Source organism: Dama dama, chromosome 22 (genome assembly GCF_033118175.1).
Source record: "Dama dama isolate Ldn47 chromosome 22, ASM3311817v1, whole genome shotgun sequence".
Taxonomy (NCBI): Eukaryota; Metazoa; Chordata; class Mammalia; order Artiodactyla; family Cervidae; genus Dama; species Dama dama.
This window is the reverse complement of record NC_083702.1, coordinates 32,725,085-32,739,778: the sequence shown is the minus strand read 5'-3', so window position 1 is coordinate 32,739,778 and position 14,694 is coordinate 32,725,085. Positions and strand designations below refer to the sequence as shown.

General features: G+C 36.0%; 1 protein-coding gene across 5 annotated transcripts in view; it reads left to right on the top strand.

Moving 5' to 3' along the window:
* SOX5 (SRY-box transcription factor 5) overlaps positions 1 to 13,819 on the top strand; it is a 1,090,517-nt gene extending 1,076,698 nt beyond the window's left edge. For 3 of the 5 annotated variants that reach the window (XM_061125136.1, XM_061125135.1, XM_061125134.1), the window contains 3 exons: positions 511 to 684; positions 6,522 to 6,738; positions 8,573 to 13,819. In XM_061125136.1, coding sequence (XP_060981119.1) covers positions 511 to 684; positions 6,522 to 6,738; positions 8,573 to 8,876 — 695 coding nt within the window. In that variant the 3' untranslated portion in view covers positions 8,877 to 13,819. The remainder of the gene's footprint in view (positions 1 to 510; positions 685 to 6,521; positions 6,739 to 8,572) is intronic. The other 2 variants (XM_061125137.1, XM_061125138.1) reach the window with 1 other exon arrangement.
* Positions 13,820 to 14,694: the final 875 nt, after the last annotated feature.

Below are 14,694 nucleotides of genomic sequence, written 5' to 3'. Positions count from 1 at the left end.
GCAGTGTTTTTATTTATATAGCCTCAGAAGGAGAAAAAGGGCATGAGTAGGCTATGTTCTCACAGTCTTCAGGTAACAAAAGATACTTCTGTACCCATCGTCACCCATTCTGCTGAATAGATTGGTGTCTCACAATTTTGTGAGCTTTTTGACATAATATTTCTACACTACCAGCATGCCTGTTGACCTAACCCAACTATCTTCTTTGCAGTTTGCATCAAATATTTCTCTTGTGATGGTTTCTTGTGTGGTCTTGAAAGTGAACGGTGAACAGTCCTTTGAAAGGAAGGAAAAATATACTAGAAATGAATTTTAAAATACAAATATATTTGGCACCACAAGGCCTATCACAAAAGCTTCATAAACAAGCATCTGACTCAAGAACTGGAAGTACCATTATCAGATGTGCTTTCAATTTTCAGATATTTTAATAGACTGTAAAACAATAATGCAAGGAAGGGATTGCCAAAAGTTTTAACACTAACATGAAGCAATGTTCCCTGTTTTTAGGAAGTGCTGGAGTCTCAGAATCAAGAATTTATAGAGAATCCAGGGGGCGTGGTAGCAATGAACCCCACATAAAGCGTCCAATGAATGCCTTCATGGTGTGGGCTAAAGATGAACGAAGGAAAATCCTTCAAGCTTTTCCTGACATGCACAACTCCAACATCAGCAAGATACTGGGTAAGAAGAGTATTAAGGGTTCAGTGATGTGGGAAATACAGGTACAGTTTTGTTCTCGGCATTTGCTGAAAGAGATTGGGTTTGGAAGCTAAGCAGCTCATGTTTTCTACATATCTAAGAAAGAGGTGCCTTATTGAGCCTTCTCTTCTGACCATGAAGCATTCCACATTCATCAAGAAATAATGCCCAAATTCTGTGTGTTTCTATACTAGTTGTTGCAATATTTTCTCTTCTTTAAAAATCTAAAAAATATTTGTGCTAAGACTAAGGGAAAAGGTTCTTTTCATACAAGACTCTCAGTATTGGTATTGACCATATATTATTTTCCTTTGTAAACACCATATAATTCATCATGTCCTGGGGGCAGGGGTGGAGGGAGAAATGATGTCTGTTCTAATGCTATAATTGAAAACCAGTTTAGGTTGTCAGGACACAACTTGTTGGGTGTGCATTATTTAGTTTTTACTTTTGGTAACCTTACATGTATTTTCAGTATTATTTAAAAAGGGACCTTTCCTGCGATTGCAACTTTCACCTTAACAGATGACAGAATACATCCATAGACACTGGAGCACACAGCAAAACTGGGCGAGAGGAAAGAGTACCGATTAGAATGAGACCTATTATACACCAATTTAAGTCTCAGAAGGAAGGATGGGAAGATTCCATTTCTTTGGTGCAGTTCTCTTGACATCACCATCATTTTCATCTTTACCACCTTTATCTTCACCTTCAAGAGCATAGTGTTTAGGTTCTGAACAACCTAAGCAAATTTTTATTCTTTGAATTCTAAGAGCTAAATAATAAAAAATAGAAGAGGAACACTGTATCAGCACATTTTGTCTTTGGCAAATAAGTAACAACATTTGTCAAAGTTATTCAAGCTTTGTTAAAATCCACATGCGCTTGGAATTACAGGTAGCTCATGTAGCTGTGTGCCCTTTGATTCTTTACATTAAGGAATCAGCCTTCTGAAAGTAGTGACTAAACATGTAATGTGTTTTTATGATCCCATATTTCCCAACAATGGTAATAGATGCTTCCCAGTCCACAGTGTGCATTTGCAATGAAACAAAAACAAACGAAAATCATTTACTGCTTAAACTTGTGTCTCAGTTTTTATCAAAATGATTTTGAGATCTTTAGATGAAATTTATCTCAATATATGAACATGTGAAGCTTTATGTGTACATAAACCTGATTATCTATGCATAAATATGTATCCATCTATAATAAAAAAAAACTGGAACTGAACAAAAGGAAATGGACATGTTTCTGCATCTCTACTATCTCTCATCTATTTTTCTTTTTATGACTATATATTCTACCTTCCATATGAATTTTTTCATTAAAAAATACCATATCTGTTTCATTTGGAAAAACTCTATAAAACAATAAAATACTTTATGTAAGCTTAGCTCATATTTTAATACATCAGTTATAACCACATTAGAAATTCCCAAATTTCAAAAGAAACCTAAAAACTAAGACTGTTTAACTTGTCTGTATATCATTCAATTTATGTGCCTGAATACTAAAAAAATAATAATGACTGATTAAAACCTTACTCCAGGTATAATAGAAATATCAATTTTGATGACATGAAATAATTTAAGAAATAGAGCAAAAACCTTCATGGGAAAGAGATGTCTGGCTATAAGAATTCCTTTCTGATTTGAAGGAAAGAATATTAGAATGACTGTATGATCATATAACTATATGATCATATCATAATAGGCTGCATGAAAGGAAATGCTGCCTAATTTAATTAAGATTTCTCAATGAAATTGTGCTGATTAAAGATATAGCAGAAAAAAATCCACTAAGGTCTTAGGCTTCAATATTTAGTCATAGCTTCAAACAAATAAATGATCTTCAAATATCCACAAGATCATTCTGAATGGCTCATTTCATATAAAAGTACAAAGAAAGCTTGATGTTTTCCTTTTTACTGATTGTTTTGGATAACAGCCTCCGACAGCATGCCGCTAATTCATTCTGCTTAAAACAGGCGCTTGAGCTGGGTTGACATTTTACGTAGTCTCTGGGGATCCTAGTTGACATTTTAAAGGGCTTCTAAGCATTTTATAATACCCTAAAATCTGGTTTTAATAAGCCATTCTGCTGAAATTGTTAACATAAGGAATCACCTTTTACTGTTTGGCACTAGATCAGGAATGGGGGACATCTTTTTCTGATTAGATATACAGTAGTTGGAGGGAAATGTGCAAATTCATTACAGACCCTGTGGAGATGACACTGTTGCTCAGCTCAAACCCTCCATTTTTATTGTACTGCCAGGTTTAGGAAGGGAAAGAACACTTTTAAGATTGATTTTTTTTTTCATTTTGAACATCAGGAATTTTTTATTGAATCTTCCTTTATGTCATCAGGAGGAATACCTAAATGTACTTGATTCTTTTTTCATTGTTGAATGCTAGTCTTTTGAAAACAACAGGTGACTGACTTCTTGTACATGGTCAGAGTGAGCAACCAGCCACACCCAAATCAAGGAGATGTTTTCATCTTTTGAAAGTATCCAAAATGCTATCCTCCCATTTTCATCTGGTGTGTTTAGGGGGTTGCATTATTGTTACAAACAATGGTTGTTGTACCTGCAAAGCCATTGAAACCAAAACCAAACTTGTCATTTAATTAACTTCTTTCAGAAGCTACTCTTAAAAAATGGAAACTGCATTTGCCACCAAACTGCCACTGTACTTCTGAGTCATAAAATAGAGTAGGTAGCTTAAGCATTAACTGGGTCAAAATAGTCCTTTAATTCTTAATTTTGAAAAGACATGTGATAGTGAGATGGCCCTATTTTTTTTAATGCAGTTGAGAATGCAATGATACTTCCAGAGAAATTATATTATCAAATGTCAAAATATTTTGATTCCAGTTCATACAGAGTTAGAAGCCAACTTATTTGAAAATTTATGCATCTTTTACTATCCTTTTTCCTGTGCATGTTAGCCAGAACAATGTTAAGTTCCTCTACGTCCTATTCCCACTGCAAGGTCTTGACCATTTCATTCTTCCTCCCTAGGCTACTCTTCTCTTTCTGTCCCTATAGGAGTCATTTTTGCAGCAGTGCCTTCCTGACCTATAGAATCCTGATCCCATCTCCTTATGATATGTTCTCATAGCTTCCTGTACTTTCAACAATTGTAACTGAAATTATACACTTGGCAATTACATATTTAATCTATTTCTCCTTAGCTGGAATATAAGCTCCAAGAAAATAGGTAGCATAATGACTCATCACAGCATATAGTTAATACCGCATCATGCATATAGTAGGAAATCTTAAAAATAGCTCTTACCGTCCAAGGCATGTTACTATGAGGCATAAACATGCCCTTTCCTTAGAGAAAATTTCTTTTTTGATCTAACAGAACATTTAAACTTAGGGAAGAAACTTTGGCAATTCCTATCCCAACTGAGAATGCTAGTTCTTTTGTTCTACTTGGTGATATTTTAAGTCAACTATTCCTTGAGCCACTGTTCGATTTCTCTTGTTCTTCAATAAGTTATTCTGGTAGTTAGTCCACTTTTCCATGTCCTGTTCTGAGGTTAAAAATTCTGGTATACATACTTACAAGACAATCCACAAGAATTGATCCAGTTCAATAATAGTATAGCTTTATTTGTGTTTATATTTGCCCTAAGAACAACAGGATTTCCAAGTGCCTTTAGGAAGTAATGTTGGATAATAAAGAGTGTGAGTATGTACCTACAAATGATATGACCTAAGCAGATGACTAAATGTTGGACACGGCATTTAAACACAAATTTGAGAAAGGAATAGAAAAATAAACTCTGTTATTTGAACTGTAACCTGAGTTCCTGTTGTAAATATAATGAAATCATATCGGCTATCTAGGTTGGAAAAAATTTGCTTACAAATCTTTGTAATATTTACACCCAGGCAACATCTGTTCTAATAGGAAACAATTCTAAGGGAAGAGAAGTCCCTTTGTCTGCATTTCTTTAATAAATGTAACAGCCCACATTGAGGCATTCTCAACATTTGTAGGAAAGAACAGTTCATTAGTGAGCTATTTGTATTTGAGATGTGGTGTTGTGGTTGAATGATGAATTCATTTGAAAGGTTTAAGAACTCGCTTAGATGGCTTTGCAAGTCAGGTAAAGGCAGCAGTACCAGTACATATTAGTCTAATTCCTATTATTTTTTTCTTTGTGCATTTGGGTAGAGTTTTGGGCCTTCCTGATGGCGATAGTGGTAAAGAATCTGCCTGCCAGTGCAGCAGACACAATAGACACAGGTTAAATCCCAGATCAGGAAGACCCCCTGAAGGTGGGCATGGCACCCCAAGATATTCTTCTCTGGAGAATCCCATGGAGAGAGAAGCCTGGCAGGCTACAGTTCATAGAGTCACAAACAGTTGTACACAACTGAAGTGACTTAGCACACACGCACGAACTGATTACTTGCAGATAAACATACACAAGTAAACATTATTAGTACTATTTCTGTTATTACTACACAGTCATACTGATAGAAACAAAACTTTAAATCGCATCTCTACTGTGAATAAGCATAAACTATTTTTAACTAAGCTTCAAACTTCAAAAATCAGTTGTTTTTCACAATCCTCGTTGAATCCAAACCAAAATTAAAAGTGAAAGGAAAGAGAAACCAATTTGGACTAACATTACTAATACATACTATATCACAGGAAGTGACAATTTTATATATTATTGAAAATAATTTATTAAGAGAAAAATATTGCTGTAAGTTTTGCTTTCTGGCTTAAAAATATGTCTGGATAGATCCTATGTAGTAGGTAGATATAAGTATATAAAGACACATGTTGTACCACACTTTTGATTTCTGTCAAACCTGAATCAGTAATCTTCAATTTAATAGTTGTGTGAGCTTTGGTAAGTTACTTCATCTATTTGAACTTCAGTTTTTTTCACTTTTGGAAATGGGTATAAATGCTGTCTGCTCGTGAGATTGTGGTGAAAGGTAAAAATGAAAAAAACTTAAGTTTTTAGCAAGGTATCTAATGCACAGTAGTTAACCCAGGGCATGCCCACTAATTATGTTTTATAATTAAAATTTTAATAGAATGAATTTTTTACTGTAATCAAGTTAGCATACTTAAACATTTGGGGGAGAATAAGCAGTACATGTAAAATATATTAGAAGGACTTCCCAGGTGGCTTAGTTGTAAAGAATCCACCTGCCACTGCAGGAGACTCTGGTTCAATCACTGGGTTAGGAAGATTCCCTGGAGAAGGAAATGGCAGCCCACTCGTCTTCTTGCCTAGGAAATCCCATGGACAAAGGAGCAAGGTCTTTGTAGGCTGGCTACAGTCTATGAGGTCACAAAGGAGACAGACAGGACTTTGCAACTAAACAACATGTTAGAAACCTTTGTAGTAAGTAATAAACTCCCACATAAAAATACTCAATAGCTAGACAGTTACCTTCAGATTCAAAATACATAATGAGTCTTTGCCTAACGTTTCAGTTCATGGTTGAATTACATCATGGTCTAACGTAGAAATGAAAGATCTCGCCATTAAATCTACTGTGAGCTTTTAAGTATATAAGGTACAAGTTTGACTAAATTGTTAATTCAAGGCAAAAAAAAAAAAAATTGCTTAGTGTCCGTACCTTTGAGCACACAGTTTCCTTGACACAGACACCAACAGCTCAGTCAAAGCTCACTAATGCTAACCTTTTTATATATTTCTGGGATATGGCCAACATTTTTACTTTAGATTTTCATATTCTCAGTTATACTTTGTTAGGATCCTCAGCCACTGTACAAATGGGAATTGTAACCTTTTTTTTCCCGTAGGATCTCGCTGGAAAGCTATGACAAACCTAGAAAAACAGCCATACTACGAGGAGCAAGCCCGTCTCAGCAAGCAGCACCTGGAGAAGTACCCTGACTACAAGTACAAGCCCCGGCCAAAGCGCACCTGCCTGGTGGACGGCAAGAAGCTGCGCATTGGGGAGTACAAGGCAATCATGCGAAACCGGAGGCAGGAAATGCGGCAGTACTTCAATGTTGGGTAAGCAGCTTCCGGTCCGGTCCTTTTCCCGTAGGGGACCCTTCCGGTTACTCTTAATGGGTGGGGAAGTGTATTTGTTTAGTTGCAAAGCAGCATTTTGAGAAAGAACCTGGCACAGTGTATTTTGTGTGACTAAGCTGTCCCCGTATAATATCGAGGAAGAACATTTCAAGTGAGTTCACTCCAGGCTCCTAGAACAATGGCTCTGACGAGAGCTTTGTTTAAAGGCTGGTTTGAAAATAAAATGAGAAAAAAAAAAGAAAAGAAAATGAGAGTAAAGAATTTTGAAACTTCCTCTTAAAAACGTAGAAGTCTTACTGGTTTTCTTTTTTCTTTTTCTTTTTGCTTTTCATCACTTCCAAGGCCTCATAGTGTAGATTCCTTAGCAACTAACAACTTAATTGAGATAATAGGATATAAAAATGAATTGAAAGACTTGTTTCTGAATATAGAGGGGTCTCTGGGCTCTCAAGGCACATACCTGGCCTTAGAAAAAAGATCACATAAAGTAGGGATTCTGTTTAGAACCTTGCACAGCAAGGCTGTGAGTGGACAAGTTTCCTTCTGAATTAAGGATGCCTCACTCAGTATGGGTCTTCCCAGATAGCTCAATGGTAAAGAATCTGCCTGCAATGCAGGAAACGCAAGAGATGGAGCTTCGATCCCTGGTTTGGGAAGGTCCCCTGGAGTAGGCAGTGGCAGCCCACTCCAGAATTCTTGCCTGGAAATTCTCATGGACAGAAGAGCCCAGTGGGCTACAAGCCATGGGGTTGCAAAAGAATGGGATACAACTGAGCACCCACTCAGTATATCTTACTCTGCTCCCTCTGGCAAGGCCTAAAACCACACTGCATGGGCAGAATTTTCCCAAAAAAATGCAGAAATAAAGTTTTCATATTTGGAACAGTAATTAAGATCCTTTGAGCTCTGAAAATGACAAGAAGATACTTAAAAAAAAAAAAAAAAAAAAAGCTTTTCAAATATGTCCTCTCCATGAATGTGTCTGCTTGCTCAGTCCAAAAGGTCTGTGATTTATATCTCAGTGCCTGACTCTTCTCCATGTGGAGCTCAAAACCCAACCCTCCTTGGGGAAAGAGTAAACATATGAATGAATGAAAGAAGACATAAATGAACATCATCTGTTAAATCCTTCTTACTGGGACCAGTTAACAGGATCTGTGGTTCCCAATGTAATATGAAAATGCAAGGTCCTTGTTAAAAAGTTTTTAAGGAATTTCAGGATAGTGATGATGGAACCAAGTGTGGAAATTTGTAAGCTCTGGATACCATACAGCTGCAGAGGTGGTGCACCCACGAGGCCAGCCCAGCCTTCTACCCCCACTGATGATCTCCCCATTTCAGGGATGAAGTGGGCCATGTGCTACTGTTCACTTCTAGTGGGTTCTGAGCAATAAAATTTTATGTTGAGAGCTCTAATACTTCAGGATTTTTCCATCAAAACTGCATTATCTTTAGGTTTAATCTTTTTAAATTGTTTCAACATGTTACAGTGAAGGAAAAATTAACTTGGTGTCAAGTACTTGAATTCTATTTATTAATCTTTCTGCACCTCAGTTTCTTTTCAGAAATTAAAAAAGTAACAGTCATTTTAAGAATCAAATGGGCAACATGTGAAAGTGCCTCGTAATCTATAAAGCGTTATATAAAAGTAAGGTACTTGGACCAAAGTAGGATGCCATTTTCAAATGTCAGGCAGTAGGGTGAAAATCAAGACCTTTGACTTGGTCAAGCCAAGCAAATTCATTCTAGAATAAGGCCTGCATCCAACTCCCCACTCACCCAGGGTCTCTTTTTGGGAATTCCTCTCTGACAGGCAACAAGCACAGATCCCCATCGCCACGGCTGGCGTCGTGTACCCTGGGGCCATCGCCATGGCTGGGATGCCCTCCCCTCACCTGCCCTCAGAGCACTCCAGTGTGTCCAGCAGCCCGGAGCCCGGCATGCCTGTTATCCAGAGCACTTACGGCGTGAAAGGAGAGGAGCCGCACATCAAAGAAGAGATCCAGGCTGAGGACATCAACGGAGAAATTTATGACGAGTACGACGAGGAAGAGGATGATCCGGATGTAGATTATGGGAGTGACAGTGAAAACCATATTGCCGGACAAGCCAACTGATAAGGGTCAAAAGATTGTCGTGACCTTAGGACTTAAAGAAGCCCTAGCTGGTTCATCCTTACCAGTGGCCAAGCACATTAACTTTCTCATACACTGACTGTTACTTTAACTGTTAGTCTTAAATAGTTGGGACATCAGCTGACTAATAGACCTCAGCCTCAAAAGGCTTGGAAAGGAAATAAAAATACAACAAGCAGACAACAATATCAACAACAAGAGATTGAAATAAGCTATGGGTAAAATAATGCCAGTAATTCAGCTGCTACATCCAAGCACTGAAGTCTTACCCGTCAACTTTTTTTTTTAATAAACTTTATGGCTGTTTGTTCTACAATGTTCTAGAAATTCTCACTCAGGTACACAGTGCCAACAAGTGGCTTGTGAATGTGTTTTGTTGTTTTGTGCTACAATTTTTAAAAGAAATAAGTTTTGTTTTGTTTTTCGGGGTTTCTGGGTTTTTTCCTTTTCTTTCCTTTGGTTTTTTTTGTTTTTGTTTTTGTTTTTTTTGGTAATGCACCTGACAGAAAAAAAAAAAGAAAGATGACTTTCTCTTTCATTCTCTCCACCTTCTCCATCTCTATACTTTAAAGATGGAAGTCTGTGCATGGGGGGGAAGAGGGAAAAAGAGCCTGTTTTTAACTTCCTTGGTATCCACCACAAAATAAGCAATCATTTTCTTTAGAGGACTTTCCTTATCTGTTGCACACCACACTACATCTTTGAGCAAGTGCCAAATTTGTACTGAAGTGTTGACCTAGTTGATTTTTTTCCCTTTCCTTTTTCCTGTTCCTTCTTAAATTAGGACAGTGTTATATCTTAGACAATCCCTTGAAAAACCTGAAATACCAGCAGCTGGTGAGATTTGACTTTTTTTTTTTAATGGAAACTGTAGGTGCTGTTCTCAGGTGAAAAGAGAGAGAGAGACATAAGAAATTTAGAGAAAAAATATTTTCTAATCTTGGATTTTTGTGTGTATGTATGTGTGTGATTATGGTACTAATAGGAATAGTGTTGGATCATTGTGAGTTAAACCCACATCTGGGGATGAAATCCCACATCCTTCTAAATGACTGGTCTGGAAGCATCCTTGACCTTGACTTTGCACTTCGAATGACAACTTAACCAATATAGGGCTCAGAAATTATATTTTTAAATTTCTAATATGATTATTATTGAATGGATCAGGTGGCCCTGTATAATAGAGGGGTGCGTGTGTAACGTGGAAGCCGAATTCTCCCAGATGTTCCACTAACATTTGCTACTTAACGATTTCTGTTTGTTTTTCCTGTCGGTAACTTCGAGCAAAACAGTCGTTTCCCTTGAATATATTTGCCCATTTTCTAGAAATATAGGATTAGCTTATTTCTTCCACATTCCATCCTTTCCTGATCAAGAAATGGAACTGATGATTTTATAAGGTATTCTTAATCCCTCCATGAAATGAGGTGGAGGCCATTTGCATTTCAGAATTGTGGGCCAGGTACATTTCATGCCATAAAAAGCAGGATTTTAGAAGTCATTGCAACGCTTGCCACTGCTCTACCCTTGCTGTAAGATGTATCCACTGAAGTCGTTTCTGATTCTAGCAGAGTGTGTGCACAGAGGAACAACTGATGCTGAAAGGACTGCTTCGTTAGCCTTTGCTAGCCAAGTGCCAAGGCAGTTGTAGGGCTTCTTCAAATAAATGGGAAATCATCTAAAGTGAATCAGCGCTGCTCATGCTAAAGCGTTAGACAGTAAATACTCCAACCAGTAGATTGGATGTGCTATGATTTTCACTCCAGTCATCATTTTCCTATCCCACCCTCCCCAAACCTGACCCTTAAGTTTGATTTTTACGTATAAATAAGAAAAAAATCCCTTTTTATTTTTCTCTCTCTCGAAAGACTTGCTCTGGGGTTTTGCTTGGAGGAGCTAATCATACCCTGCATGTCAGAGACTTCGTTTTGTTTGATTTTCTGTTTGTTTTTGATGACTGTATTTTCATTTGAACTGCCTCTTTTTGCTAGTGTTGTAATGATGATGATGATGATAAAATAATAATAATAATAATAATAATAGTAATAATAATAATAATGGTCAGCTGTTCCCAGATTAGTAAGTTATGTATAATTTATTTCTCCCTTTCTATTTTATTCTCCTCTGATTTGGAAGTGCAGCCAATAAGTTGTTAGATATTTAAAACAAATTTCCATCTCCAACGTGTATGTATATATATATACATATATATACATACACATGTGTGTGTATATGTGTGTATGTATAGATACATACACACACACACACACATACACACATATTCACTCACACTGTTTCGTTTCTCCTTCCATAAGTTTTCTCCTTTTTAAAAATTTGGCCCCAACAAACGTCAAGTTCTGGTGTTTTAATACATGCAAGTGAATTACTAAGAGGGTCGTGTTCAATCTTAATTAACTTATGCTCTCATCACTCATTTTATTTAATTGCCACAGTCATCTAGAGCCAATTTTTTTTGTTTGTTTTTGTTTGTTTTGTTTTTAAGCACTCTGGATAAAAAAATAGACACTTGTTTTTATATCATTATTATGTACAATGTGAAAACAGATTTTTAAAAATTTGTTGTCTTTGTTAACAAATTCTTCCTGACTCATGTGCGTTCACCTCTCACTTTTGCTGGATACTTATTTCCCATCATGTTAAAAAGATGCTTTGTTTTCATTTCATGACTTTGGGCTACAAGAATACTTTGTTTTAGCTCCAGGTAGATGCCTCTGAGGGCATTCATGACCGTCACCAGTTCTAACACACTTACCAGTGAATTGACAAAACACTTCCGTTTAGTCTTTGTTTGTTTGTTTTTTATCTTGGTTTATTTGAAGAGGAAAATGAAATTGTTAATGGTGACCTTTAACAGCTGAAATTCAAAAGTTAATTTTATTGTTACATAGTTAGGTTTATGTCAGAGAGATGAAAATGTGCATGGGTTGAAACAAAGAGCAAGTCCGTAGCTTTGAATTCTGTTCTCTTGTTTTGATGTCCAATTCACTGAGGGTCACAATTGTTTTGCCTTAACTTTCCCCAAAAGAAAACAAAAAAAATCATGTTAGTGTTTAAAATGCTTTGAAGTAATTTTGCTAAAAGGTGCTATGAATGGCAAAGTATTGGGTTAGCACATTGCCTTTGGGGCATTTGATTGGTTTATCAGTTTTGTAAAAGATCCTAAAACCTGTATTCTTTTTCTGTGTCCCATAATGACCAAAAAAGACAAGGGAGAGGAAATGACAGTAAGATCAAACTCAAGTGAACATCGTCTCCCAGCTCTTTCATTCCCTACCTACCTGTTCACTTTTCACACACCACCCCCACCCCTGTCTCTCTCTCTCTCTCTCTCACACACACACACACACACCCCAGCACACACGCTCACCCCAGTACTGAGGGATAATCTTGCCAGAATTCTGTTTTTGTTTCTGTTTATGGCTGTTGTAATCAATTTTTCTAAAAAGAGTCATATTTTAATATGAATCTAGGAGAGCATCACTGGAGAAAATAGGTTACAGTTACTCATATATATGTTTCTAAGAATTTGGCTAATAACTACAGTTGAATAAAATACAAGACTATTCTTCAGTCCACTTATACCTAAATTAGTTAAGTCAATTCTTAATGTTTATTTGGCATCTGCAGTTAAGAGTTAACCATGTATAAAATCCCTCCCAAAGAGCATAATCGTTATTGCAACCAAATCCTCTTTATAAGAAACAAATATAAAAGAATTTCTTTGATGAAATCATTTCATAGGTTTGATTTTGACATAGGCGTTTTACCTTCATTCATTTAAAGAAAATTATCTTTAGATATTTTATGGTCCAACTTCAGATATTTTCTTAATTCAGAAGATGTTATTGTTCACAGAAGAAATGTCTTATATCACATTTAAAACATCAAAAATCATTACATTTTCATTTGTTCTAATGGGTAAATTATTTGAATTGTAATAAACAACTGTATATTTACAAACAGGTTTATAAAATATTTGTCTATCAAGTTAATAGTAAAATAAAAATTATAGGGTCTGCAAGGAAAAAATATGAAGCCCACTTAAAGTGGTTCAGAGATCTCTTTCATCTTATAGGGCATAGGTTTTTGTTTAGACAGGCTTTTACAGTATTTAATTTTAAAGTTTCCTATAACTATCAGTTTCCCAGGTTGAAGATGTTAGGTTTTCTACTGATTGATTCCTGTCCTCCCCAGTGTTTCTGTCACTGGTTCACTAGAACAGTATTTATACAGCTCCACTGGCTCTAAAGCTCTTAGTCCTTCTAACATTTTGGATTTTATGAGTAAAAATGGGAAAAAGTAGAAAAGAGACAATCAAATGCCTGGAGCTTAAAACAAAGTATGTGCAACCTACCATCTCACTTGAAATTTAATAAAATAAATAATTATGTAAATATAACATAGAGTTATAGATTTATATTTTGTTCATAACACATAGTGTAATATAAGTTGTATATTTTCATGTTTTTGGTTTTATGTTATCATTCATGCCACAATAAAAATAAAACAGGAGTTTATGTACTCTTAAAAAAAAAGATGTGGGTTGCCACCAACCTGTTTTTTTTTGTTTGTTTTTTGTTTTTATTTTTTGTTTTTGCATTCTCTTTTTTCAGTATTACTGCCATGCAAGGCACCAATAAAAACAGCAAATGTGTTCTTTACCTATTATACTGTGTTTCTTTTCACAATTCTTGTTACGGTGGTTTAATTATTAGTTTTCTTATGAAAAGAAGTATGAGAAATAATTTTGCTTTCACTATAAATAACCCCACTTCCAAAACTGACTTTGAACTGAGAATTAAGGGTTTAAATATTAGAGGTGAACATTCAAGGAAGCCTCTTCATAAGTATCTTATCAGAGAACTTCACTATAATGTCAAATGTTATCCTTTTGTATATAACTGAGTCTAATAGGCTTGAAAATCCTGCAGCCCAAAGCACCCTAAATATTGTTTTTCCTAAGTTTGACACCATCACTGGGGCAGGCTTTCTATGCTTTAGAATTAAATTTCATTCTATTGTTGGTATAGAAATTCTAAATTTCAGATTATGAAATTAGTAAGATCTATAAGTTCACTTTACGGTATTTACGGTATCTAATTTACAATAATGGATATTTCTACATTGCTTAACATTCTGACTTGAATTTCTGGATTCTACCTTCAACTTTGTAAGCAAATGTTACAACAAAAAGGCTCCTTTTCTTGCAGTGGCCAATTTTGCGCATCTCTTCCACCATAAAATGTTTTTCTATCTATGTGTAATCATTTGCCCTAAGGGTTTTTGGTTGGTTGGTTGTTTACTTGGTTGGTTTTTAGATAAGTCTCAAGACACTGGGTCAGATAACATCTGGTTCAAATGAATATGAAATAAATATATAAAGAAGATATGTTCTACAAACACTTTGCCCATTGAGTCCCTTCACAGAAGTAGTTTACAATGTCTACTCCGTGGGCTACCTGCTTTAGAAATAACTGTTTAAAAATGTAAATTCTTAGGTCAGCCTCCAGATGTCAAGGATCAGAATATCTAGGAATGGGGCTAAAGCTGTTGCTATTAACCAGCTCCAAATAATTATTCTGCATGCCCTGGTAAAACAGGCAAGAGGTGGGTCTATTTTCCTCTTTTATCTACCTATTGTACATGTCAAATTCTGCAGATGGTATGGCCTACCACAGTTTAACCTTAGGCCTCTGTAAAAACCTCTATGAAGCTGAGGGTCACTGATTTGGCAAGACTTGGAGACTGGAAAAGCTCAGAGTCTGTCCCTTCATAGGTT